We start from the raw sequence: 27,174 nt of genomic DNA on the forward strand, positions 1-27,174 counted from the left end.
TGGTGTTCCTAATAATCCTTTAGGTGAGTGTATGTATCTTTTCATATATTTATATATAGTCATGTATCATTAATATATTTATAATGACATATAAACCGCGGCCGGTTAGTGGGATCGCTTTCTCTTCCCTGGGTTCACAGCGGCCACAAAGATTCACAGTATTTATGCGCAACAAAATTAAACAAACATGAAGAAAAGAGAATTCAAGAGCTCTCAGTCCAAACGCTGTCGCTCCGATTCGTCACGCGGCTGAAAACTTGTTAGTTTACAGAAGATAAGAAAATCATGCATTACACGTTTCTTTTTTGGAACTTGGAACATGTAAACTCGTCATCATCATCAGTAGTGTTAGAAATGAGTCCGTCTCTGGCGGAGCGGTTCTCCTCCTCACCTGCAGGGGGCGCTGTCTCTCATACAGGTGTGGTGCGACGATTGGCGTCTTTGGAGTCTTTCTGGATGCAGTTGTGCACCTGAAGGAAGTCCGGCTCTCTCTCGGAGTTGTACATCGGTGGCGTGCCATGAGGAGACTTCAGTGCGTACATGGAGATATCGGTGGAGGGCAGCGCTCCGAAGGCCTTGAGTCCCACGGGCGAACCGTCGCGTGAGTGCGAGGGCTCGGTGGAGCGGCTGGAGGAGTGCGAGCGGCGCCGATAACGGTAGCGATAGCTGGGGATTCTGCTGATGGCAGACCCCTGCAGATAGTCTCCTCCTGCGCTGGTCCGAGCGCGAGACACGCGTAACTCCCGGTGCTGGTCGATGAACATGTGAACGGCCAGAACACCCACCATCTCCGCCATGATGAAGGACAGCGCGCCGAAGTAAAAGCTCCAGCCGTACGAGTAGCTGTTCTTCTTCGAGTCGCTCTTGGACGGGTCGCCCGCGTTGGCTGATATGTACACGATTATCCCGATGATGTTACTCAGACCTGAGCATCAACACACACACACAGAACATCAGTCACACACTGTAAAACAAATCTGTAAAATTTACGGTAAAAAAAACCCACCAGAATTTAACTGTAAAAAAAATACGGTAGCAACATTTTAGGATTTAAATACCGTGATTACATTAACTGATATAATGTTACCGTTTTTGTTTTTCAACTGTTACACGCATTTTCAAAACTTTGCCTATTTGTGACCCTGGACCACAAAACCAGTCATAAGAGTACATTTTTCTAAATTGAGATTTCATCATCTCTGAGAGCTGAATAAATAATCTTTCCATTGATGTATGGTTTGTTATGATAGGACAACATTTGTCTGAGATACAACTATTAGAAAATCTGGAATCTGAGGGAGCAAAAAAATCTAAATATTGAGAAAATCTCCTTTAAAGTTGTTCAAATGAAGTTCTTAGCAATGTATATTTCTAATCAAAAATGAAGTTTTGATATATTTCCGGTAGGATATTTACAAAATATCTTCATGGAACATGATCTTTGCTTAATATCCTAATGATTTTTGGCAAAAAAGAAAAATGTATAATTGTGACCCATACAATGTATTGTTGGCTATTGCTACAGATATACCTGTGTTACTCATGACTGCTTTTGTGCTGCAGGGTCACAGATGTTTTTCAAAACTTTAAACACAAATCCAAGAATTGCACACAGAAAGTGCAAAATGCCTCACATCTCTTGCAAAACGAAGCACTGCATTCAAAATATCATAAATACATCTCAAAACCAAACATTTGTCTTGTGTTGTGTACATTTCTGTTCAAGATTGAAGGTAATTAGCAGAGAAATGTAGAAAAATTCACGGTAAACACGAAAGCAAGATTGAAATCTAACTTTTTTTTACTATAAGCATTTGTGGTTGTGAATACAGTATTACACAGAACAAAAGAAAAGAAACACATTTGTGTAGTTGTGTAGATGTGTGTTTATTGATTGGTTGGTGTTAAGTGAAGCACATGTGATGAGTTAGTGTGTTAGATACTTCCTGTTAGATTTGTGTGTTACATAGACAATTGTGTGTTGTGTTTTGCAAAAAGTGTTTTATGAAATTGAAAACTGAGTCAAAAGGCTGAGAATTAGTGCATGGTTTTGGAGATTTGGTGTGTGCTTCTGCTGTTTGAGTGTCAAGTTTCAGAAATTGTGTGAGAAGTAAAGATTTTGTGAGTAACCTACAGAAGTACTGAAATCTGTTTTGTACCTTTGTAATAAACTGATAACTGCCAGAAGCAGGTGGTGATGAGAAAGTCACATGATGAATCAAAGCACATCACAAGCAGCTTCTAAATATTAACATATATAGAAGGTTCACAGTGTCATTCACACAAACACTAAACACCATCATGATAACTGAAATAATGCAATATCATTAATTTAACATCATTAGATGTAACAACCCATAACGTACACAACTGATAAGAAAAACTAAGAAACAAAAAAATCAACAAAAATAACCATCAAATTTGAAATATAACGCAGGAAATACTGTGAATGTCAATTTACGGTTATTGACTGTAAATTATACATTCTTTTTCCACTTCAAAAAACGGTATAGTAGCATAATATTACATGTAATGTCCAACACCGTTTTCACCGTATATAGTAGGGCAACTTACCGTTAACCATTTAACAGTTTTTTACTGCAGCATTTTTACAGTCTTTTACTGTTAAATTCACTGTAATTTTTACTGTGCATGTGTGTTTGTGTTTTCAACATCAGATGAGGTGGGATCTGGAGCAATTTTACCAATTCACAAGGTGCATGGAAACAAACTGTGTACAAGAATGTGAAAAAGGATTCCAGCGGGACTAATGTTTAACAATACCAACACATTCAGAGCTTTGAAGAAGGATACCCTGAGTGAGGAAGGCTCTTAGACCGAAATGTGTCAGTATTGTTAAACATTAAAGTCCTCTTTACCACAAGTAGTGCTGGAATCTTTTTTCACATCTTTGTGTTCAACATCAGAGCTGATAAAAAATAGATTTATTGTTTTAACCCTCTGGTGCTCCTTGCATGTTCAAAATTACCCAAATATATATATTTGCTTATTTCGATGAAATGTTCTATATTTTAGTTTGATCATGTTTTTTATTTTATGTTAGGTGCTATCTTCTAAATTGTGTATCAGATCCAGCTGAAATGTTAATCTATCATCTCATATTAATCTTTTGATGTCAACCCAAATGTTTACAGTTTACAGCAAAAGTAAAGGAATTGGCCTTACTGTTCCAATACTTTTGGAGGGCACTGTACATATATATATATATATATATTCATGTAAATATAAAAAAAATAATATACATGTATGTGTGTGTATTTATATACATATTATAAATATACACAGTACTCACACATAATGTGTACACAAAAACTTATTTTGGATATGATTAATCATTTAACAGCACTAACTTACATATGTTTTGTTTAATATTATATAAGGGAGACACTTGGTATATAATGTTAAAAACGTGAAATAAAAAAGTGATAGAAGTTTCTTGTTATGAACAATGCACAAAATACAATTTTTCTAAGCCATCAATCTAAATAAGTTGTGTTCCAAATTTGAGTTTGATATCACAAAAAAAAGAGCTTTCAGTAAGATTTTGTTCGAGTGCAGTACCGAACATTTCCACTAGATGCAATTTACCCGTTGGTTTCACAAACAATACAAGGGTGACTATTTTTTTCAGGACCATTTAATCTTTTCGAATCACGTCCATGATAATGTCAAGTTTTTCGGTCAAAAATGACCCAACAGCACCAGAGGGTTAACTGACATTTTGCTCTTCTTCAGGTACAGCATTTGGAAAAAGAGCTGATTTACATTATGATTTAATTCACACTGAGCTCAAAATGACCAAATGAGCTTTTTAGATTTTCATTATTTCTGCATAAAGACAGATCAGGTCTGATCGATAGCAAGCATCAGTGCTCATCAGCATAGTTAAGCATTACAAAAATACATGTTGTATTTACACCATGCTGATACATGCTATCCTAGCATAATCATAATCATAATCAGAGTCAGAATGAGCTTTATTGGCCAAGTATGTTTACGCATACAAGGAATTTGTTGTAGTGACAGAAGCTCCACAGTGCAACAGAAAGACAGCAACAGGGCAGGACACAGGTAATAAAAGAATAACAATAAATATCCAAATAGGCAATGTACAAAGCAGCAAAAACACAATATATAATATAGACAACTATGTATGTACAGGTCAAGTATGTGCAAATTAGAAATGAGAAATAAAAATAAAATAAGTGAGTGTGGTGAATGGATAGTGTATTATAGTTGTGTGTTCCACGTTTATTGTTGAGTGTTCATGAGATGGATTGCCTGAGGGAAGAAACTGTTCCTGTGTCTGGTCGTTCTGGTGCTCAGAGCTCTGTAGCGTCGACCAGACGGTAACAGTTCAAAGAGGTTGTGTGCTGGATGTGAGGGGTCCAGAGTGATTTTACCAGCCCTTTTGCTCACTCTGGATAAGTACAGTTCTTGGAGAGTGGGGAGGGTTGTACCAATGATTCACTCAGCAGTCCGTACTACCCTCCGTAGTCTTCTGAGGTCAGATTTGGTAGCTGAGCTGAACCAGACAGTTATTGAAGTGCAGAGGATGGATTCAATGATGGCAGAGTAGAATTGTTTCAGCAGCTCCTGTGGCAGGTCGAAATTTACCAAGCTTTACTAACTGCTGTCTGTCTGTCAGGAAGCTGTTGATCCACTGGCAGACGGAGGTGGGGACGGAGAGCTGAGTTAGTTTATTTTGAAGGGTTTCCGTGATGATGGTGTTAAAAGCTGAAGTCCACAAACAGGATCCTCACATAAGTCCCTGGTCTGTCCAGATGCTGCAGGATGAAGTGCAGTCCCATGTTGATTGCATCATCCACAGACCTGTTTGCTCTGTAGGCAAACTGCAGGGGGTCCAGTAAGGGTCCAGTGATGTCCTTCAGATAAGCCAAAACCAGTCTTTCAAATGATTTCATGGCTACAGATGTTAGGGCCACAGGTCTGTAGTCATTAAGTCCAGTAAGTTTGGGTTTCTTTGGGACGGGGATGATGGTGGAGCGTTTGAAGCATGAGGGGACTTCACACAGCTCCAGTGATCTGTTGAAGATCTGTGTGAAGATGGGGGCCAGCTGGTCAGCACAGGTTTTTAGGCAGGCTGGTGACACACCGTCTGGACCAGGTGCTTTCCTCCTTTTGTTCTTCCTGAAGACCTGGCACACATCTTCTTCGCTGATTTGAATTGTAGGTGTGGGGGAGAGGAGGGTTGCTGGAGGTGTTAATGGTTGTGTGGAGAGGTGTTCAGGGCGGGTGTGGGGTGATTTGTCAAAACGACAATAAAACTGGTTCAAGTCGTCTGCCAGGTGTTGATTCTCCAGAGTACTGGGGGATGGTGTCTTGTAACTGGTGATATCCTTCATTCCTTTCCAGACTGAAGCAGGATCACTGGAAGAGAATTTGTTCCTGAGCTTGTCAGAATAATTCCTCTTTGCCACTCTGATCTCCTTTTCCAGTGTGTATTTGGCCTGTTTATACAAGACTTTGTCCCCCTTTCTGTAAGCATCTTCTTTGGCCTGACGGAGCTGTCTGAGTTTTGCAGTGAACCATGGTTTGTCGTTGTTATAAGTTAGATGAGTTCTGTAAGGAATGCACATATCCTCACAGAAACTGATATAAGATGTTACAGTCTCTGTGAGCTCGTCCAGATCGGTGGCAGCGGCTTCAAAAACAGTCCAATCAGTAAGAGAGAAACAGGCTTGTAAATCCCGCTCTGTTTCATTAGTCCATCTTTTAACAGATCTTAATACAGGTTTTGCAGACTTAAGTTTCTGCCTGTAGGTTGGAATAAGATGAACCAAACAGTGATCAGAGAGTCCTAAAGCTGCCCGTGGAACCGAGTGATATGCGTCCTTTATTGTTGTGTAACAGTGATCCAATATATTACTGTCTCTGGTGGGACATGTGATGTGCTGTCTGTATTTTGGCAGTTCGCGGGAGAGATTTGCTTTATTAAAGTCCCCGAGAATGATTAAAACAGAGTCCGGGTGTTGTTGCTCACTCTCTGCGATCAGATCAGCGAGTTTCTGTAGAGCTGTGCTCACGTGCGCTTCCGGTGGAATGTAGACACTCACGAGAATGAACGAGCAGAACTCCCGCGGCGAACAGAACGGCTTGCAGTTAATGAAGAGCATTTCTAGATCTGAACAGCACATCTTCTTTAACACAGTTACATCTGTACACCACCTCTCATTGATGTAGAAGCATGTCCCGCCGTCCGCACGATTTCCCCGTTGATTCTGCGTCCCGATCTGCTCTGATCAGCTGGTAATTAGGCAGATGAATCGCGCTGTCCGGTATGTCGCCATTCAGCCAGGTTTCCGTGAAACACAGGGCAGCAGAGTTAGAAAAGTCCTTGTTTGTCCGGGAGAGCAGAAGGAGTTTCCGGCTCTCTTCCCCGCCGGCGCCTCCTGTAGCGTTTGACCAGAGCTACGGCTCCGCCAACTACAATGTCCAGCAAAACATCCGAAAAATCTAAATCCGGTAAAAGATTTTGTGTTGTGTTCTGCCGAATGTTGTGTTCTGTTTTTTTCAAAATGCTTACACACAAACTACATACAGATGTGAAAAAAGTAAAACACTACTCTTGTTTGTCTTTTGCTTGTTCAGAGTCCAGTGAAGAACAGGAGATAGTCATAGCACTCGCACATACTGTACATGCATATGCACTTATACACATACAGTATGTATGACTGATGAATTTTACACAGTTATGCAACTGAACTGAATCAATACAATTAGAAAAATAATCAGAAAAAGCTGCAAAGCTGGTGAAGCGCGCTCACCTGCGGATACGAAGAAGATTCCTGCGCTGAGGATGATGTTGTGTCGAGTCCTGTAGAACTCGCTGGCGGCGACACAGAGACCGGCAATGAACAGCAGGATGACACTGAGGATGGGGAAAATACTGGAGGCCCGGACCGCACCTGAAACACACACACGTCATGAGACGCTGGACGTCTGAACCACATCACAGTGTGTTCTGAGAAGGACCTGCCCTCAACAAACAGTCGATCGAAGTCCATTCAGCCAATCAGATTAGACCTTGATGTCCTGGAATCACTGTGATCAGTCAGTGTTTGAGAAATCAGGATGTGCAGGGTTCCTGTCATTAACTAAAATGATTAAAAACAGTTATTTTCAGCTGCTTACACACATTTTCAAAACTTTGCCTCTTTTTTTTACACACAAATCCAAGAATTGCACACACAAAATGCAAAAAGCCTCACATCTCTTTTAAAATCAAGCACTGCATTCAAAATGTGTCTTGTGTTGCAAACACCTTTGACATAATATTATATTTTTGGGATATATCATAGACACAGTTATTCAAACCCTAAAGCTCTTCTTTCATGAGCTGCTGTGTACATTTCTGTTCAAGAGAGATGCTGAAAACTTCACGGTAAACACGAAAGCAAGATTGAAACCAAACTTTTTTTACTATAAGCATTTGTGGTTGTGAATACAGTATTACACAGAATGAAAGAAAAGAAACACATTTGTGTAGTTGTGTAGATGTGTCTTTACAGGCCTGTTCTAAAGCCATGATTGGTTGGTGATAAATGTTACCTTGACAGCTATTTGTAATAAGTTTAAATTAAAGCAATACAATTACTGACTAAAAGGTAACACTTTACTTAAAGCCTTTATGTATAATGCATTATAAAGGGTTATTAAAGGGTATAATGCATTACAATTATTCATAATGTGCATTGTAATACATTATATCTTGTCGTAAATAATTATAGCTAAATTTAAAATGCATAGCGTAACAATGAATTGATAAGTGTTATAATGTATTAACTGTGTTTATAATTATTCATGAGATTGTACAATGAATTATAATTAATGCATTAAAACTACTTTTATAATGCATTATGCATAAAGGCATTAAGTAAAGTGTTAACTAAAAGTAAAAGATGAAATCAATTTAAAAATAATCAATTAACCTAAATAGTAATATTAAAAATAAAAATGGAACCCAATTAAAATGACTAAAGCACATAATGAAATTACTAGATATGGAACAAATCAAAATGAAAATTAAAAATATAATAATAAAAGCTAATTCCAATGTAAATAAGAACTATGATAGTATATAAATAATGATAAATGAACACTGGAGACATGTGAGGAATCAAACTGGCATGACCAACACTCGCTCTGATATAAAAGCTGAAATAAAAACAGTTGAAAAACATCCAAATACAAATGGAAAATAAAATAAAATAAAATAATTTCAAATAAAGCTACAGTACATTCATTTTTTAAATGTTAAAAGAATAAAAAAAGACAAAAGCACATAACAAAATGACTAAAACATAAATAAACTAAAGTTAAAAGTATTAAAATCGTTCATATATAAATCCTATAGTAAAATAAAAATAGCAGACACACTCACACACACACACACACACGCACACACGCACACACACACTCGTACATGACCTTCATCACTGTATCTGATTGACACACATTCTCGTCTCGTCTCTCTTGTGTGAAGTCGTTTGTTCTCTAAACTCTCTCCAGTTTCTCTGCTCATCGTTTCTGTGTCTGTTAAACTCTGTCTCTTTCTGATTCATGATAATGTTTGTCCTCTGTTCACTTTATCTGCCTCTCCTCAGCTCAGTTCCTTCATCACTATCATCATCATCATCATCACACACACACACACACACACACACACACACACACACACACACACACAGCAGTCCGGAATATGTAACTGTGACCTCTAATCAAGTGTGTGTGTGTCATAATTATTGACTGACTGATGACATCACAGCATGAGGTCATCACTTCCTGTCAGTCACATGACATCACTGCGAGCCCATCGATCCGTCCGGACCGAGCTTCAGTTCAGGAACACATCGGGTCTCAGAAGAGAAAATCGTTGTTTTATTCTAAAACTGAAAACTGTGTACAGTCACGATAATCTTTATATGTGTGCTTCATGCAGCTGAGTATTACAGCATCTTAGTCTCTTTCATTCTGCGTGGATGAGGAGGCAGGGCAGGGCATTTCAGAGTTTTGACCCATATAAACTGCAGTGAAATATTTATAGAAATAAGTGACCTAATTAAAGACTTTAAAGAGCAGCAGCAGCTCTGAGCAGCAAACCATCATCCTCTCTCTCTCTCTCTCTCTCTCTCTCACACACACACACACACACTCTTCATCTTACTATCATCATCACACACACACACACACTCTTCATCTTACCATCATCATCACACACACACACAGATGCTCTTCATCTTACTATCATCATCACCCACACACACACACACACACACACACACACTCTTCATCTTACCATCATCATCACACACACACACACACACACACACACACACAGATGCTCTTCATCTTACTATCATCATCACACACACACACACACACACACACACACACTCTTCATCTTACCATCATCATCACACACACACACACACACATACACACACTCTTCATCTTACCATCATCATCACACACACACACACGCTCTTCATCTCACCATCATCACACACACACACACACACACACACACGTTTGACTTACGCAGGAAATACTCTGCTGCATCGGCTTGATAGTCTGCGTCTTCAGGAAAGTGATCGATGTGTTTACACATGCCTTTAAAATTACCTGAGAAAGAGAGAGAGAGAGAGAGAGACATTAGTAAAGCAAGCGGTTCAGTGATGATCTCTGTTTCTGCTGGTGAAGTTCAGAAAAAGCATCATGTTTAACCGCTGAAACTACCCATAATCCTCAGATCCACCAATCAGAGAAGACGCTGTTACCATGGAAACACAAATTATGGAAAAAGTGCTCAACAGTGACCTCATAAAGCACTCTGAATGACGTCATCAGGTCTCTCTGCACACTATAGCTACTCCAGCAAGAGTTTCTAGTAAAAGAAATGAATGCTTTTATTGATCAAGGATGTATTAAATTGATCAAAAGTGACAGTAAAGACATTTATAATATAATACAAAAGATTTATATTTCAAATAACTGCTGATCTTTTGAACTTTCTATTCATCTGTGAATCCTGAAAAATAAAATGTATTACAGTTTCCAGAAAAACATTGGGCAACACAACTGTTTCAACACTGATAATAATCAGAAATGTTATGTTATGTTTTCTAAAAGGTGAGTCAGGCCAGCTTTAGCATTCCCCTCCAGCCTCAAATAATGAGTGTTGTTGCTGATGTGAGTTTGACCTCTGACCTCTGACCCCTGTCACACGATCTCTCTTCCCCTGTAGGATGACTGAGCTTCTCTGTACAGAATCTCTCTCTCTCTTCTGCTGCTGTACGCATGTATGTTGCATAACTGCATTACATAATTCACTGTTCTCCACACGTGAGTGTGTGTCAGTGATTAGGAGCATGTCTAACAGGATTACCCTTATTCCACTGATCTCTGAGATGGGCTTGTCCGCACACACACACACACTGTGTGTTACGCTGCGGACTGTCATCACCTTTCAGCGGGTGTGAAATGTTCTCAGTGGAGCTGGAAACGCTCAATACCCATCTCACTCTAATAAACACAGACACACCTGTCTCACGCTAATATAAACTGTCTCACTGCATCAGCACCTGTCTCACCCTTCCAGGCGTAAAGACTTACTTTGATAGATTGACTGTAGTAATAGTATGAGAGTCTGAGAGGAAACACACACACACACACACACACACACACATATTGATTTAATGGTCTCTAGTATCTCGTAACTGAGTCTTCAGCTCACAGACTCTTCTCCTCGGACACAAATGTGGACAGGCTCATTTTAATCTGCTCTCTCAGGAAAAAAAAAAGTGAGTCCAGAACAAAAAATAAAACCTAATGTATCAGATGAACAATTACATGAACATCAAATAGAATCAGATCAAAGTTAGCAATCTTCTAAACGACTCAAATACAGAAGCATCCTTATGTAGAGACATGTTTATGTGTCACAGTTATTTGTGCAGTTCATAATCAGACTGCTAATGATGTGTTTCCAGTATAATATGTGTATTTGATCAGTCTGATCAGTTTCATCGATCTATCATCTATTCAGAAATACCATACAGGATAACCAGACATTTAAACCAGACTTATTCTAATATAAAAGATCAAATCCTGAAGCTCCAGTGAGGTCCCAGAGGTCACAGGTCACCGCTGTCTGGACAGTGACATAACAGGCCATCAACCTCCGGACAGAACATTGATCCAGCCTCAGAAATACTCATCAAAAAGTGTTATGCACAACATGAAAATTAAAAGCTGATGAGTTCATATTTATATTTATACGGATCATATTTTAGAGCTTGCTTTGCCTAATGATGTCCTGTATGTGAATGTGAGGTTCATGTCAGGACAGACTTCACTAAAACAACTAAAACAAAGACGGATGCCGACAGCAGCTGCGTAACTCGGATCATTCTGTTATTAGCTGCTGTACAGCCATCAGCGTGGAAATAAACCCCTGAATTATTCAATGCATCATTTCTGCTGGATCAGTTCTGCACATTAAATAAAGTATTATTTAGACTGTTATTTAGATTGCTATAAAGGCAGATGATGCACAGCTACAGAGATTTAATACATTCCCTCGGACTAATCATTCTGAAGATACTCAATAAACTCAGTATCAGCTGGAAATAACAGAGAGTCGACTGAAGTCAGGCCTTATTGGATGAATTGATCAGCTATTCCCATCAGATTCGTCAGATTTCACAGCTGTTTGGCTTATAAACATCTGACTGGAGCACAAATCACCTCATTCAGTTCAGTGAGGAAATACAAAGCATTAAGACTTTATAGTAAAGTCAATCTATATAGTTACACTCCTTTCTGTGAAAGGTTTTTTTTGTTTTTATGTATTTTAACATGATAAAATGTGTTAAACAGACAAATACTGCCAAAAATCTGAGATGCTTTAAAAACTGCATAACAACTAGAGTCTGTTCACTGGAGAACACGGGTGAAAATCACAAGCTACAGTCAGGATGTGTGAATTAAAGGAAGAGTTTAGCCAAACATGAAAAAAAAATCCTCGCCTTCAGGCCATCAGAGATGTAGATGAGTTTGTGTCTTCATCAGATCTGGAGAAATGTGCCTCAGCAATGGATGCTCTGCAGTGAATGGGTGCCGTCAGAATGAGAGTCCAAACACCTGATAAAAACATCACAATAATCCACACCACTCCAGTCCATCAGTTAACATCTGGAGAAGACAAAAGCTGAAACAAATCCAGCATTAAGATGTTTTTAACTCAAATCTGAGTCCATAATCCATAATAACTCTTCCTCCAGTGATAAAGTGCATCTGCTGTTGTCTCTCACATCAAAATCAGACAGATATTAGTTTAGAGCTGTTTTGGCATCTGTGCAGATTTCTCTCCTGATTCAGACCAGAACACTTTATCACTGGAGGAACAGTTATTATGGATTATGGACTCTATGCTGTTTTAGTTAAAAAGTGACTTAATGCTGGATTAGTTTGATCTTTTGTCTTCTCCAGATGTTAACTGATGGACTGGAGTGGTGTGGATTATTGTGATGTTTTTATCAGCTGTTTGGACTCTCATTCTGACGGCACCCATTCACTGCAGAGCATCCATTGCTGAGACACTGATGCAGAGACACATTTCTACAAACCTGATCAAGAAACACACTCATCTATCTATGATGGCCTGAAGGTGAGTGTCATGGTCCGCTCCGAGCGGGATTCGAACCGCAGTCCCTGGCGTGGGAGGCGGGCGCTCTAACAAGGAGGCTAAAGGCCACGGCCCCTAGCATCAGTCGCTAGAGCGCCACTTGAGGTCAGGGAGTGAGGTTTAACCTGCACAGCACTTACCCGATGGCCTCTGCTACATGAGGACATTTTCAGCAAATGTTTATTCATCGGGTCAACCATTCCTTTAATACCATCCCGCAGGAGTTTAGTCTATAGGGAAATAAAATTGAGTCAGACCCTCGACACACACAGCACGCACTGGATCTGATCTGAACAAAACTAAATCAGAAACTCATTCATCCAGCAGCTCCAGAGAGTCTTGTTTAAAGATGTAGACACAATATATGAATGCATCCAATGATAAAATATGGAAGAATCTTAATTCAGCAGCTGTTTAGCTCTGAGAAAGACAACAAAAGCATCACAAATGTACTCCGTATGACTTGTGCGCTTCACCCTTTAAAATAAGGGCCAGTGATGCCACAGAAAAAAACATTTTTTGTTCACCAAAGAACCTTTAAGTGATCCAAATTTATCTCTTAGTGCGAAGATCATCTAAAGAACCTTTTTCCAATATAACAAACCTTCAAGGATCTTCACGGAACCATCATTCATGGGACCTTTATATTTAATATTCCAAGCCTTCTATAGATTTTCAGCAAATAATGGCTTAAATTTGGATCTGTTTTCATACAAAACTATCATTTGAACTTAACAGACTTGGAATACAGCGCACAAGACATACGTATGATGAACTACAAAGAGTTGCATGAATGTTCTCCAGAACTTCTCCGTTCAGATGCGGTTCTGCTCGGAGACCCTACCTTCCAGACAGCAGGTCCTCCACAGGCCAGAATGGGTCATCACCTCCTCGTTCTTCTTGCTGGTCTCGTTCTCGTTAGTACTCTTTATTTTGCAGACCCCGCGTGAGTAGAGCCAGTAGTCCGTCCCCACCGCGATGGTCATCAGACTGAAGGCGGCGAAGGCGCCCACCGTGGTCAGGAGCATCTGGACGCCGCGCTCAAACACGCCCATGTTGCCGCATTCTACGAAAGGGGAGCCCCCTTTCCTCTTGATGTATAGGAAATAAATATTTGTGGATTTAAGAGGACAAAAAATAAGAAGAAACGAGGCGAGGGCCCTCGAGAAGGAAGAGAAACAGCAGGCCGCTTCTATACCTACACTTACATACTAATGCAACTCATCAAGTGATGAACTTGACCCAGATAGCACATGTACATCTGTTAAAGATCACTTGATCTGGAAAGCATCTGCTGTGTGCAAACATCTGACATACATCTGTAAGATGCCAGTTTTACATACATTCTAAATCTAAAGACATCTCATAGACGTCTATTTGACATCTGATAGGAGACGTCGTTTAGACCTATCTCAGATTAAAATAATATGTGTTGCAGATGTAAATCCAGAGTCAAACAGACGTCTGTAGGCGTGCTGTCAGGGGAGCGACTCTCCAAGCGTTGAATGGGAATGGAACGATAAACGATAAACTCATCTTCACTCAATCAGGCCTGTTCTCGATCCGATCCAGCTGTCTACTGAGGGCATGAGAGAGAGACTGAAGGCTCCCGGTGAAACGGTGAATCCTTCACGTTTCCGAGCCGCTTCCGGTCCAGCAGTCGCGCTCGCGCTCGCGCATCCATGAACCTAATATTCCAAGAATGGATTCAAACACTGTTTGGGCTGAAAATCATTCAGAGTTGCGACGCGTCAGTGAAATCAATCCATCCTGGCGATTGTTGAAGAAAAAAGCGGATAGCTTATTAGAATGAAAAAAATGAAACGTGAAATCACTCGCTTGCCTTTTTTCCTAAAATTCTGGTCTGCAGTTTCCATAGGTGGCCTTTATTCCGTCGAATGCTTCGTGAATCTGGTCCGAAGAAGCGACGCTCCACAGCAGCCCTGCTGTTCTCCCGTTCACCGAACCGCTCACATCACACCCGGTGCCCGTCTCGCAGCCCACCGGCGCCATCAAACACACATACAGGCGAAGAAAACCGAATCACGACGCACGCACAAACCCGTCTCACCGAACGGAACAGCGGCGCTGAATGAACGGCTGATTCTTCTGCTCGGTGTCTGCTTCCAGTCTGTCTGTCTGAGAGATCTTCGACCACGCTTTAATTTGGCGTCAGAAACCTCACGGTCCTTCAGAATTCCTCGAAGAATTCCAGAACGATGCGGATGCTGTTCCTCCAGATGCGTGACTGAGGAACATCTGGAGCTGAAGGCCCAGACAGTCTCTCATCTCAGTCTTCCAGACCTCAGATCTGGCGCTTGATCACATTTGAGGTTTTATTTCGTTAAAACTAGCCAGTGTGGTATTTGTAGGCGACTGCTGGTGTTTTGCAGTAGTGAGGATCACTGGAGGACTGATGGATGCTCTGCAGCTGGTGCTGAGGCTGGACGGATCCCGCTGTTACCAAGGCGACTGTCTCCCTCTCGCGATGGATTCAGCGTTAGAGATGTGAGAGCATCACAGCACAACCTTCTTTTACATGTCAGCAGCACGCGTGATGCTCGTGACAGACAGCTGGACTGTAATCATTGCATCTCTGCTCAGATCGTCTCAGAGAGGTCAGGATGAGAGAGAAGCGAGGCAGCAGGAGCCATCGGTGCTCCAGAGCAGAGCAGAGGACACACTTTACATGCAGGACGCGCCGAGCAGCAGCCAGTGCGGCACACAGAGATCAAGAAGATTTATGAATTTAGAATACAATGCAGTGACGTCACGCGAAAGCAGGTTCGCGATTGGCTGCGACTCTGGCTGATGGTGCTGCAGTTGATGTGTCTGTGTTCCTCATGTCTCCATGTCTCACATCACACACACACACACACACACACACACACACACACACACACACACACACACACCATCAACATCAGACTGAACAAGCAGAAGAATGAAGGAGAAATATGGATATCAAATTTGCATCGAATAAAATCACTTTAAAAAAAAAATGATTTAGTTTTTTATAAAATGCATTGACAAACAGAAGAACATAAACTGAAAGTAAATAATGCAATAAAAGGTAAACGTTACTTAATTTCTGGGCTTCATATATATATATATATGCTATATATGTGTGTCTATCTATCTATCTATCTATCTATCTATCTATCTATCTATCTATCTATCTATCTATCTATCTATCTATCTATCTATCTATCTATCTATATAAATTTAATTATAAATGTGCTTAGTTAAAAAAAACAATAAAAAAAAGACAAATGTAAGTCTCTTGGACTGATCTACAGTGATGTTAATGTAATAACTTTTGTTAATATAATTCAATTTTTTTAATTGCTAGAACTCATTTCTCAATACTCTCTTTATCAAAACTCTTCTCACTGTTCTTCTAACCAGTTTTCATCTTTGCACAGCAGTTATTTCACATCCAAAATGCACTAAAACTAGCAAAACCCTTCATACTGTTCTTTGTAACAGTAATAGCCTAAAAACCACTTTCAACAGCAACATTACATCATGTTTTCTTTTGTAAAATTCCTTTACAAAAGAAGAATGAGACTCTCTGCTGTTTCAGAAGTGAGGTCAATCTTACAAAATCTCAACAGTGAAAACATCAGATACAAATGTAATATAAAAACACAGTCAGTTTTCATTAAGGGTTAGATTACAGTAATTATAATTAGCTCCATATAAAAACAATAGAAGTCTATAGAACGTTTCTATTTAGTAAATGTGTGAGTGTGTGTGTGTGTGTGAGTGTGTGTGTGTGTGTGTGTGTGAGTGTGTGTGTGTGTGTGTGTGAGTGTGTGTGTGTGAGTGTGTGAGTGTGTGTGTATGTGTGTGTGTGTGTGTGTGAGTGTGTGTGTGTGTGTGTGTGTGTGTGTGAGTGTGTGTGTATGTGTGTGTGTGTGTGAGTGGTTCAATCAGAGTATCTGGCAGCTCTCACATGCTGGTTTATTTGCTCGTTCTGTCATCAAACACACAATTCACAGCAGCTATTAGATGGATTACAGCAACCGAGCAAACAGCTGTGTATGTGTGTGTGTGTGTGTGAGTGTCTGCTTAATTCCTCTCAGCATCATTGATAACTGACTTTCAGTGTTGTGTCTCTCAGTCAGTGTGTGAGTGTGTATGAGAGCGTCTGTGCTCAAGTTTGAAGTGTAAATCAAGCATTTTGAAGTGTTCCTGCAGCTCAAACAGTAGATCATGGTGCTGGCGACCCTAAAGTCAAAGTTCAATTCACAGAGAATGCATGAACTGATGTGCCTTCAATGCAACGTAAGCTGCTTTGGAGAAAATATTCTGATAAATGCATAAATGAAAATGATGCTGACACACACACACACACGGTCAGCTGAACATGTGAGTGCAGGTGTGTGTGAGTTTGACTGGAGCATACATGCAGCTGCAGATGTGCTGACTCTCCAGTTTCCATGGGAACATCTTCATCTGCGCAGCATCCATTCAGTCATTCATGTGCCAGAGTGTGTTCATGTGTGTGTGTCCTTCACTGCACCTGTCTGCTGCGCGTCATGCCTGCGCTCACATCACATCAGCAGCCTTGACTCAGTGTGTGTGTGTGTGTGTGCGCTTTCACAAAACAAGAATCAAGACTTGAAAGATCAAGTTTACAGAATACTAAACAAGCAGAATATCTGAACCTGCCTAAAAATATTAAAGCTATTATTAAAGACATCTTACACACGGTCCACATGTCAATGCATTGAGAAGAACATTATTTAATATTATTCTTTAGCATTCTGCAGACGTCATACAGTGAAAAGAGAGTGAGTAAATGATGACAGAATGACTCTTAATTCACTAATAAATGAATGAATGTGAGAAAGAAACAGTAATAACTGCACAGCGAGTGCTGAATAAAAGATACACACCTGGACATCAGTGAGTGCAACATGTTCCTGGATCATTCCAAGCAACCAATCAGAATCGAGAGATAAGTTCACAGAAAATGTCAGTTTTAGCCTTACAACCAGAGTCAGGTGCTTCTACACCCGTGTTATTCAACTATCATTTCCCTCTGATCTTAGGGATAAATTATGGGTAGGGTTATGTTTTTGGACAATAATGCTGATCCAGGAACAGGCTGGAGGATCAGTGCTGCCTTCTGCTGGAGACACACTGAAGCTTCTGCAGCATCTTGGATTTGGAAATCCCATGTTTCGCCATCCAGGATCTTACTTGTGTGCCGGTTTTTCAAAGCAAAATTGGATTGGATCCCCATCCAGATACACACTTTTTCAGATTTCCAAATCTGGATTACTAGTGCTCTACGGAGCCCCTAAAGGGACATGCTGATGGAGAAAAAAAATAAAAATGAATGGGGCGGGGGGGTGGATGCCAATGTTTTGCATTGCATTTACACACATAACTACTTCTGACTGCTCCATCTCTGATGATTGTGCCAAAGTAGTTTAAAAAAAGAAAAACACACAACCTTTAAGTTTTATTACATTTTTGATCCTGAAATCCACCCTTCTGCTGGGATCAGAATAATCAATTTTCAGTATCAGTATCCCAATCTTACTAAAACATATTGAACAGCACAAACTGAGGATTTACTCCAGATCAAAACCGGCCCTGCGTCCTAATGTGCATACTATCCACCTTATCTGCCCTAAATATTATTGAAAATAACTACTATCACATATAATTTAGGATGGATAGTATGCACACTGGGACGCGGGCCAAGATTGGATTTAGTGATCTAATCTGAATTCAGAATCCTTTTTTTCCTTTGAACATCCCACACCTTTTTAAACAGAGGCCTCAGATAAAAACAGATTGATGGAGAACTCTGTGCCTTGATAACATCCAAGCACAGACATCAGATTAATAACGGGAAGTAAAACACTCAATATAGCGCTTTACAGAAGATAAATATTTAGAAAACACATATAACACCAAATAAAAAAAGGGGAGGAAGGTAAAATCATGAAGAGAATTGAACTGCTGAAGATCTTTTCAAGCAGAAGGTTTGAGATCTTAAAGAGTCAACAACACCTGAATATTTCAATCAGGTCAGAAGCTTTATTAACAGAAACACAAACCACTAACATGATCCTAACTAACCAGTGCTCACATAATGAGGCATAAACTTGGCTTCATCAAACAGCATTATACATCCATATTGTGATGCATTTTTGAGTGAAATGACAAAAATAACATTACCCATGTTTCCATCCACCTATTTTTATGTGCGTTTTAAAAAAGCGCTGCATGGAAACGGCAAGATGCATGGAAATTCTAAAAATGCAACCAAGTAGGATAAATTTGTTATCCAGTAAGAAAACATGCGCATAAACTACGATGGAAACACTTTTACCGGATAAATTCCTAAATGTGCAATTATGCAACAGGACAGCATAAAAACCGATCTCATGCACAGCATCTGAAATGCTTCAGCAAACTGCTTCATTAGAATTAACTCCCAGAATTGCGTTCCTAAACAGCAGACTCCGAATATAAGATAACATGAGCACTTTTAGTTTTTTAGACAAAAATGACTATATACAGTACCTCCTCCTACTGCAGCAAATTAAATCTGGATATTTAGTGCAAGTTAATCAGGACGTGATGATTTGGTTCTCTTCAACTCACTGGATGGAAACGGTGCTTTATTCGCAAATGTTTTATGCGATATTTCCAAGTTTAATTTGTAACTTTGGATGGAAACATAGCTAATAAGAGCAGTGCTTTGAGTTCATGCAGGTTTGAACGGCTGCGCTTCTGATCCTGGAGATGCTCCGTCACCGTCTGCTCGTCTGAAATCACAGAAACACATGAATGTAGAAGGAGAAGGTTTACATGCTTCAGCAGGACAGACTCATGATCCATCATCAGCCGCTCAGACTGAGATCAGCACTGCTCTCTTCACGCTCCTGCGTCTCTTTCACTCGTCAGTCTGCGCAGTGGACTAGTCATCACTGACCGCTGATCACATGACCACAACACACTCACTCACACACACACACACACACACACAAACACACAACACACTCACTCACTCACTCACACTCTCACACACACACACACACACACACACACAACACACACACACACACACACACAATCACACACACACACACACACACACACACACACACACTAACCAAAAAAACGGGCATTTTTAAATAACTTCTATTATCATGACTTCATGCAACACGTTACTTGTTTATTAAGAAGTGGATGTTTATTTAATTAATATCTAATAATATTAGTTATCAATGATCCAGTTGCATCAGATCTGGTCAACAGCAGCACTGTCTTTAATGAAGGAGTTAGATGATGTCCTAAACTTTATGTGTTTGATGAGTAACTTAAATATTATATATTATATTATTATTATTATATTATATCCACAAACCTTCCATTTAAACCCAGCTTCTGATCATTTATTATTAATATAACTTCAAATAGTCTCCTCCAAAAGATACATCTCATATTATAGAAGGGTTCTGTAATAATTATTATTTTTATTCTGCTCATATGTTCTGTATTTAATTATATTTCTGCGCTAAAAAAAATAAAACAAAAGTTGTGTTGAAATAATAGTAAGTGTGCTGGTGTCGGAGCCAAATATTCTTCTTTGAAGTTTTATGCGATTGTTAAACCAAATAGAAACAACATTTTAATTTGTAGTTATTTTATTTTATTTGTTTACCTTTCGGCGGGAACTCGGCTCTCTCTCCGCCGGAAGACACCAGTTGATCTGTGACGCAGAACGCACGCAACTTCCGCTAACAGCACCGTTTACGACATGTGCGTCCTTTATGATTAAATTCCTTTATGAGTGCCTTTGATGCCTAAGCGCTACTTCTTTAATATCACACACTTTTTTATTATGTTAATATTAAAATATGGCTGTGAAGATTTTAGATACAAAGCAGAAGATGAAGAATTCCGCTGCCAGAGATGTTTCTGTAATGAGGAGACACCAACATCCGCGGCTCTGTCTTTAGCGGAAGCGTACTGGACAGCTTGGATCACGTGGGCCTTTTTAAATGTAAATGTAGAACAAGAACATTCACACATAAATATACATAAAGAGGATTTATAAAATGTACTCACTTTTATAATCATAGTAGCATCAAAGGAAATAGAAAAAAATAAAAGAAACAATATCCAGGGAATATTAATTAACGAAAGCAAAGGTTTAACGTATTATGGATATTCGTTTTGCCTTTTTATCTTTTTAATTATCTTTTTTTTTTTTTTTAATCCGTAGGCTATATTTTCTTGTCTCGATAATTCATTAGTTTAATCGATTTACTGCAGCGTTACGCTCTTTGTTCTGACATTGCAGTCTCTCCTTACAGCGGCTCTGGCGCTGATGTCTCACGACAGTCGCGGACGCTTTACGGCAGATCGGTGGCTGCGAGGTGAGCGTAACGTGTTTGTTTTCTTCATTCAGATGCGGATCTAATGACGAATAAATAGCGTTTAAGCGCACAACAGTTCAGTTCGAGCTCAGTGTTTAATGATCAGATTCACACGATATGAACACCTGTCATTATTTACTCGCAGTGCAAGTTTTCCAAACATGATCAAAAACTCAATGAAAGCATCATAAGAGTATTTCTAATGTCACTCATGCACGCGCTTCATGCTGCTCTTCATCGTGCGCGTGCGTGCGTGTGTGCGTGGAGAATGTAGAGTAGAAGAGGTATAATCAGCATGTTTTACCTGTGCAGGTGATGAGATCGGACCTGTCTGCTGTCATACTCTGCTGTCTGGTGAGTGAGACTCTTTTATAATAACTAGTGAAGTCATGCACACTGCTGAAAGAGCGGATACTCAATACACCAGTAATATTCATGCTAATAACCAACTAGTTTACACACTGAAGTGTTTTCAATATTCTTATTAACTCACCAAAGTATTTAACGTGAGAAGGAAACATAAAAAGCATGCATTTTAAGGTTAGACTTTAAATTTTGATGTTAAATCCACTATTGTATTTATTGTATATAAATGTTCTACAGTCTATACACAGTATTAAGTAACTAATTAAATTACAGAAACCATAAGCATAATCCCTTACTTTACTTTTTCAGGGAAAAAGTCATTACATTACACCCAACACTGGTAACACATTACTTCTTAATTTAGAAGGAAATATCTGAGTTACTTTTTCGAATAAGTAACAGTTCCTGTGTTTGTGATGTATTGTGTGTGTGTGTGTGTGTGTGTGTGTGTGTGTGTGTGTGAGTGTCTGTCTGTGTGTGTGTGTGTGTGTGTGTGTGTGTGAGTGTCTGTCTGTGTGTGTGTGTGTGAGTGTCTGTGTGTGTGTGTGAGTGTCTGTGTGTGAGTGTCTGTGTGTGTGTGAGTGTCTGTGTCTGTGTGTGTGTGTGTGTGTGTGTGTGAGTGTCTGTCTGTGTGTGTGTGTGTGTGTGTGTGTGAGAAATATACCTTTTTTTATTAAAAACAAACATGGGAAAAAGTAATGCAAAAGTAATGTACTTTGCATAACTTTCCATAAAAAGTAACTAAGTAACAAAATTAGTTACTTTTTTAGGCAGTAATGTAATTTTATAATACATTACTTTTAAAAGTAACTTTCCCCAACACTGACTGCTGTGATGAGATGATTGACAGTTCTGATGATGTGTGGAGTTTCTTGAATAACCCTGTTAATGCTGGGTAATGTGTGTGTGTGATGTGTGTGTGTGTGTCTCTCTCTGTGTGGTGTGTGTGTGTCTCTCTCTCTCTGTGTGATGTGTGTGTGTCTCTCTCTGTGTGGTGTGTTTGTGTCTCTCTCTCTCTGTGTGATGTGTGTGTGTGTCTCTCTGTGTGGTGTGTGTGTGTGTGTGTCTCTCTCTCTCTGTGTGATGTGTGTGTGTCTCTCTCTGTGTGGTGTGTGTGTGTCTCTCTCTGTGTGGTGTGTTTGTGTCTCTCTCTCTCTGTGTGATGTGTGTGTGTGTCTCTCTGTGTGGTGTGTGTGTGTGTGTGTCTCTCTCTCTCTGTGTGATGTGTGTGTGTGTCAGTCGGTTCTGCTGGCTGTGTTGATGCTGCCGGTGCTGCAGCGGCTGGGATTGAGAGCATTCTCGATGGCGTCAGACTCGTATTCATCCGGCACACACTCCGCAGCCTTCGTCACCTGCCCCAATGACACGGTGGCCAAAGAGCTGGCCAGGTACACACACCTGAAGAACACACACTTACATTATGACATTTTTCATTTTCAACTTAATGTACCAAAATAAAACTGAAACAACTGAACAATTAAAGCAACTAAAATTGATCTTAAATGAATATATCCCCAGTGAAACGTGTTAGTGTGTGTTATGTGTTTTTGTCCTCAGAGGAATTGTGGAAAAGAAGCTGGCAGCGTGTGTGAACATCATCCCGCAGATCACATCCGTGTGAGTGTGTGTGAGAGAGTGTGAGAGACAGAGTGTGTGAGAGAGAGAGTGTGTGTGTGTGAGAGAGAGAGAGAGAGTGTGTGTGTGTGTGAGAGAGCGAGTGTGTGTGTGTGTGTGAGAGAGAGAGAGTGTGTGTGTGTGAGAGAGAGAGAGTGTGTGTGTGTGTGTGAGAGAGAGAGAGTGTGTGTGTGTGTGTGTGAGAGAGAGAGTGTGTGTGTGAGAGTGTGTGAGAGTGTGTGTGAGAGAGAGAGAGAGTGTGGATGTGAGAGAAATAGTAGTCTATAGAAAATCCCCACTATTCACAGAAACAAACGTGTGTGTGTGTGTGTGTGTGTGTGTGCTGCAGGTACGAGTGGCAGGGGAAGATCGAGGAGGACAGTGAAGTTCTGCTGGTCAGTTTCAGCTCTTTCTCTGCTATATTTCTTTATTTATCATGTTTTATTATTCAGCCTCAAGAAAATGAATTGACAAACACATGGAGATGTGATTAAGATTCCCAAACCTCCCAAAGACGACATGCTTCCATCAGTGATTGAGCAATAAAAACATCAAACAACATTGTGAATATAGTCACGGTTATTGCACTTTTTATTTGTCAATTACATTTTTCTAAATATCATGTAATTGGAGTTCTTCATGTTGTTGTTAAGATTTTTTAAGAAAAAACACTGTTTGAGTTGGAAAGTTCAATTAATTTTCATGAAATCGTTTCAGACTCCTGATTGGATTTATTTGCATTTCTTTCAAACATGTTCATGGAATGATGTAGTGAGTGGTTTTCAGTCCTGGTCCCCTTCCACACAAGGCCTAAAAGCTCTTAAATCAGAGCAGAACATCAGAATCAGAATCAGCTTTATTGGCCAGATATATTTACACATACAAGGAATTTGTTGTAGTGACAGAAGCTCCACAGTGCAACAGAAAGACAGCAACAGGACAGATAATAAAGAATAATATACAAATATCCAGATAGAATGTATAAAGCAGCAAAAACACAATATATAATATAGACAACTATGTTTGTACAGATCAAGTATGTGCAAATTAGAAATGAGAAAATAAGTGAGTGTGGTGAATGGATAGTGTATTATAGTTGTGTGTTCCACGTTTATTGTTGAGTGTTCATGAGATGTATTGACTGAGGGAAGAAACTGTTCCTGTGTCTGGCCGTTCTGGTGCTCAGAGCTCTGTAGCGTCGACCAGACGGTAACAGTTCAAAGAGGGAGTGTGCTGGATGTGAGGGGTCCAGAGTGATTTTACCAGCCCTTTTGCTCACTCTGGATAAGTACAGTTCTTGGAGAGTGGGGAGGGTTGTACCAATGATTCGCTCAGCAGTCCGGACTACCCTCCGTAGTCTTCTGAGGTCAGATTTGGTAGCTGAGCTGAACCAGACAGTTATTGAGGTGCAGAGGATGGATTCAATGATGGCAGAGTAGAACTGTTTCAGTAAGTCCTGTGGCAGGTTGAACTTCCTCAGCTGGCGAAGAAAGTACATCCTCTGCTGGGCCTTCCTGACAAAGGAGTCAATGTGAATGTCCCACTTCAGGTCCTGAGAGATGGTGGTGCCCAGGAATCTGAATGACTCCACTGCAGTCACAGTGCTGTTCATGATGGTGAGTGGGGGGAGAGCAGGGGGGTTTCTCCTGAAGTCCATGATCATCTCCACAGTTTTGAGTGTGTTAAGCTCCAGGTTGTTGAGACTGCACCAGACAGCCAGCTCCTTAACCTCCTGTCTGTAAGCAGACTCGTCACCGTCCTGGATGAGGCCAATCAGTGTGGTGTCGTCTGCGAACTTCAGGAGCTTGACAGAGGGGTCTTTAGATGTGTAGTCGTTGGTGTAGAGGGAGAAGAGCAGTGGGGAGAGTACGCAGCCCTGAGGAGCTCCAGTGCTGATGGTTCGAGTGCTGGATGTGAATTTACCAAGCTATACTAACTGCTGTCTGTCTGTCAGGAAGCTGTTGATCCACTGGCAGACGGAGGTGGGGACGGAGAGCTGGGTTAGTTTATTCTGAAGGGTTTCCATGATAATGGTGTTAAAAGCGGAGCTGAAGTCCACAAACAGGATCCTCACATAAGTCCCTGGTCTGTCCAGATGCTGCAGGATGAAGTGCAGTCCCATGTTGTGCAGTCCCAAAAAGATTTTGTGTTGTGTTCTGCCGAATGTTCAGCAGGTCATCCCTGGTAAAACTGATCGCATTTGAAAAACAAAAAACAGGAAAAACAAACAAAAACAGTACAAACACTGAAGAGCAACGCACAATAGCTGCCATCAGCGGCGCCATCTTAGTTCATGAACATTCATAAACGTTCATAAAGTTATGTCATTATATGTTGCATGTATTGCAAGAAAAATTTTTTATCTGTTCCTCAGTATTTTTGTCTTGCCTTCCAAACATCTAAACATGCTTAAATCAAGATGCATTTACTGTAAATGCTAAATGTGTCAGTGGTGAACAAAAACTTATTTTCCTTTTGAATTAAGTTGATTTTTCTGAGACCGATATTTGTTTGTGTTTTAATCATAAACTTGCTTCATTTTGGTCAATCTGACCAAAAAATCTTCTGTCATTTTGCTACTCCAGTTGATTTAAGAATCTTTAGACATTTGCACTGGAAAACAAGACACAAATACTGAGAAAGAACAGCATTTTATTTGCAGTTTGATCAGAAGGTGCAGTAAGAGTTTTCATATTCTAGTGGTTTGGAGCAGAGATATTTAAACATTAAGAAGCTTTTTTTTTTTTTTAAATGCATTAAAAAGAAATGGAGTTCAGTTGGAAGTTGTATTTTCAAAAGTGTTGCTAACACTCATTTTCGCACCCTAGACATTTACGTTTAAAGAGCATGCTAATTGTATTGTATTGTGTTCCCTTCAGTTTACCTTATTTTTTTTATTTCACCATAAATTATGAAATATATTTCTAAAAACCTTGTATAAGGGAGACATAATGAATGTGCAGATCTGCAATCAGGATCTACATCTGAAGACATTTGTCTCACTAGACAATCTTCAGAAAACAATGCACACAAAAGAGAAGAATCCTGTTCATTTAGATATTTGAAATATATGGCAACACAACAATGGTGGAAAATTGCATTCATTTATATGTATTCATGTACACTAATGTGCATTTTTAGAGCTTGTATCATGGTGTGATAAATACATATTATTGAAGAACTCGTGTGTTTACATGTTTTTTTCTTCTAGATGATTAAGACGAGAAGTTCAACGATCCCTGCTCTTGCTGAATATGTCCGGTATCAGCTGCAAAAACACTCTCTGGTTTTATTTGAAGGATTTCTCTGCTACATGCAGAAGCAGAATAATCACAGTCTATCTGTCCAGACACATCAGTGACGAAACCCGTCATCATTTCTGCAGCTGTGTTTGGTTCTGCTAGCTTCAGCTTTCATCTACAAATACAGCAGAGTGTTGAATGAGTAAAGGTGAGTGTGTTGTTTTCTCCGCAGGTCAAATCATCCGTATGAAGTGGCCGAGGTCATCAGTTTACCCATCGATCAGGGAAACCCGCCGTATCTCAAGTGGATCGGAGACATCGTGCCCGAGTGAAGCTGGATCAGATTATGTTTTCATCATTTGAGTTCTGTTTTTATAAACCATACAATATACTTTGCAACTACAGGAAGCGAATGTTAAAGATTTAGTTCCAAATGAACAGTTTGATATAACAGATCCAGCGTCTGCACAGTTTGATCTGTATTAAAAGGTTACTGGCAGCAGAATGCAGGTGTTTGTGTCTCATTTATCTCAGTATTTCTCTTGAAGGTTACAGATTGCTCTGGATCTTTGGTGTGTGGGTGTGTTTGAGTCAAAGCAAGTCTTTTGTTCACCTCACTAAAAATAACACAGTAGTGACGTTAAGAGACTTACTGCAAAATAAACCCTGATACATGATCACACTTTAAACACTAGTACATACCAAATCAATAAACGGAGATGAATTATTGATTAGGAGTGTAAATGATTTTATTCTGTGAGCAGAAAGAGTGTGGTGATCTGAGAGACATGACACAAGCACAGCGATGGAG

The 27,174-nt window shown here is 39.9% G+C and overlaps 2 protein-coding genes across 3 annotated transcripts; one reads left to right on the forward strand and one right to left on the reverse strand.

The window, feature by feature from the left end:
• Window positions 1-410: 410 nt before the first annotated feature.
• On the reverse strand, window positions 411-13,791 carry LOC306878945 (voltage-dependent calcium channel gamma-2 subunit-like; the record flags this gene model as incomplete). Its single annotated transcript, XM_079431570.1, has 4 exons — window positions 13,575-13,791; window positions 9,583-9,666; window positions 6,810-6,950; window positions 411-925 (listed from the first exon to the last, which is right to left on the reverse strand). The coding sequence occupies exons 1-4, from the start codon at window positions 13,783-13,785 to the stop codon at window positions 411-413; spliced, it is 951 nt and encodes a 316-aa protein (XP_079287696.1). The 5' UTR covers window positions 13,786-13,791.
• A 6,673-nt stretch (window positions 13,792-20,464) lies between these two features.
• LOC306878844 (protein CutA homolog) lies at window positions 20,465-27,093 on the forward strand. Of its 2 annotated transcripts, none has more exons than XM_079431405.1 (8): window positions 20,465-20,765; window positions 21,079-21,141; window positions 21,454-21,495; window positions 22,747-22,895; window positions 23,065-23,124; window positions 23,471-23,516; window positions 26,333-26,382; window positions 26,596-27,093. In XM_079431405.1, exons 3-8 carry the CDS (start codon window positions 21,457-21,459, stop codon window positions 26,693-26,695), a joined length of 444 nt encoding a protein of 147 aa, XP_079287531.1. In that variant the 5' UTR covers window positions 20,465-20,765; window positions 21,079-21,141; window positions 21,454-21,456; the 3' UTR covers window positions 26,696-27,093. The 2 variants fall into 2 exon arrangements, with proteins under 2 accessions (XP_079287531.1, XP_079287532.1); XM_079431406.1 differs by lacking the exon at window positions 20,465-20,765 and adding an exon at window positions 21,817-21,847 and having other exon boundaries at window positions 21,120-21,141; window positions 26,596-27,091.
• The last annotated feature ends 81 nt before the right edge of the window (window positions 27,094-27,174 follow it).

Source organism: Barbus barbus, assembly GCF_936440315.1.
Source record: "Barbus barbus genome assembly, chromosome: 13".
Lineage (NCBI taxonomy): Eukaryota > Metazoa > Chordata > Actinopteri > Cypriniformes > Cyprinidae > Barbus > Barbus barbus.

Excerpts from the sequence above, each read along its gene's own strand:
- LOC306878844 (XM_079431405.1), top strand. The coding sequence starts at position 21,457 with ATGAGATCGGACCTGTCTGCTGTCATACTCTGCTGTCTG. Across the intron at positions 21,496-22,746 it reads CTGTCATACTCTGCTGTCTG|TCGGTTCTGCTGGCTGTGTT; the intron begins GTGAGTGAGACT and ends TGTGTGTGTCAG. Across the intron at positions 26,383-26,595 it reads GCTCTTGCTGAATATGTCCG|GTCAAATCATCCGTATGAAG; the intron begins GTATCAGCTGCA and ends TTTTCTCCGCAG.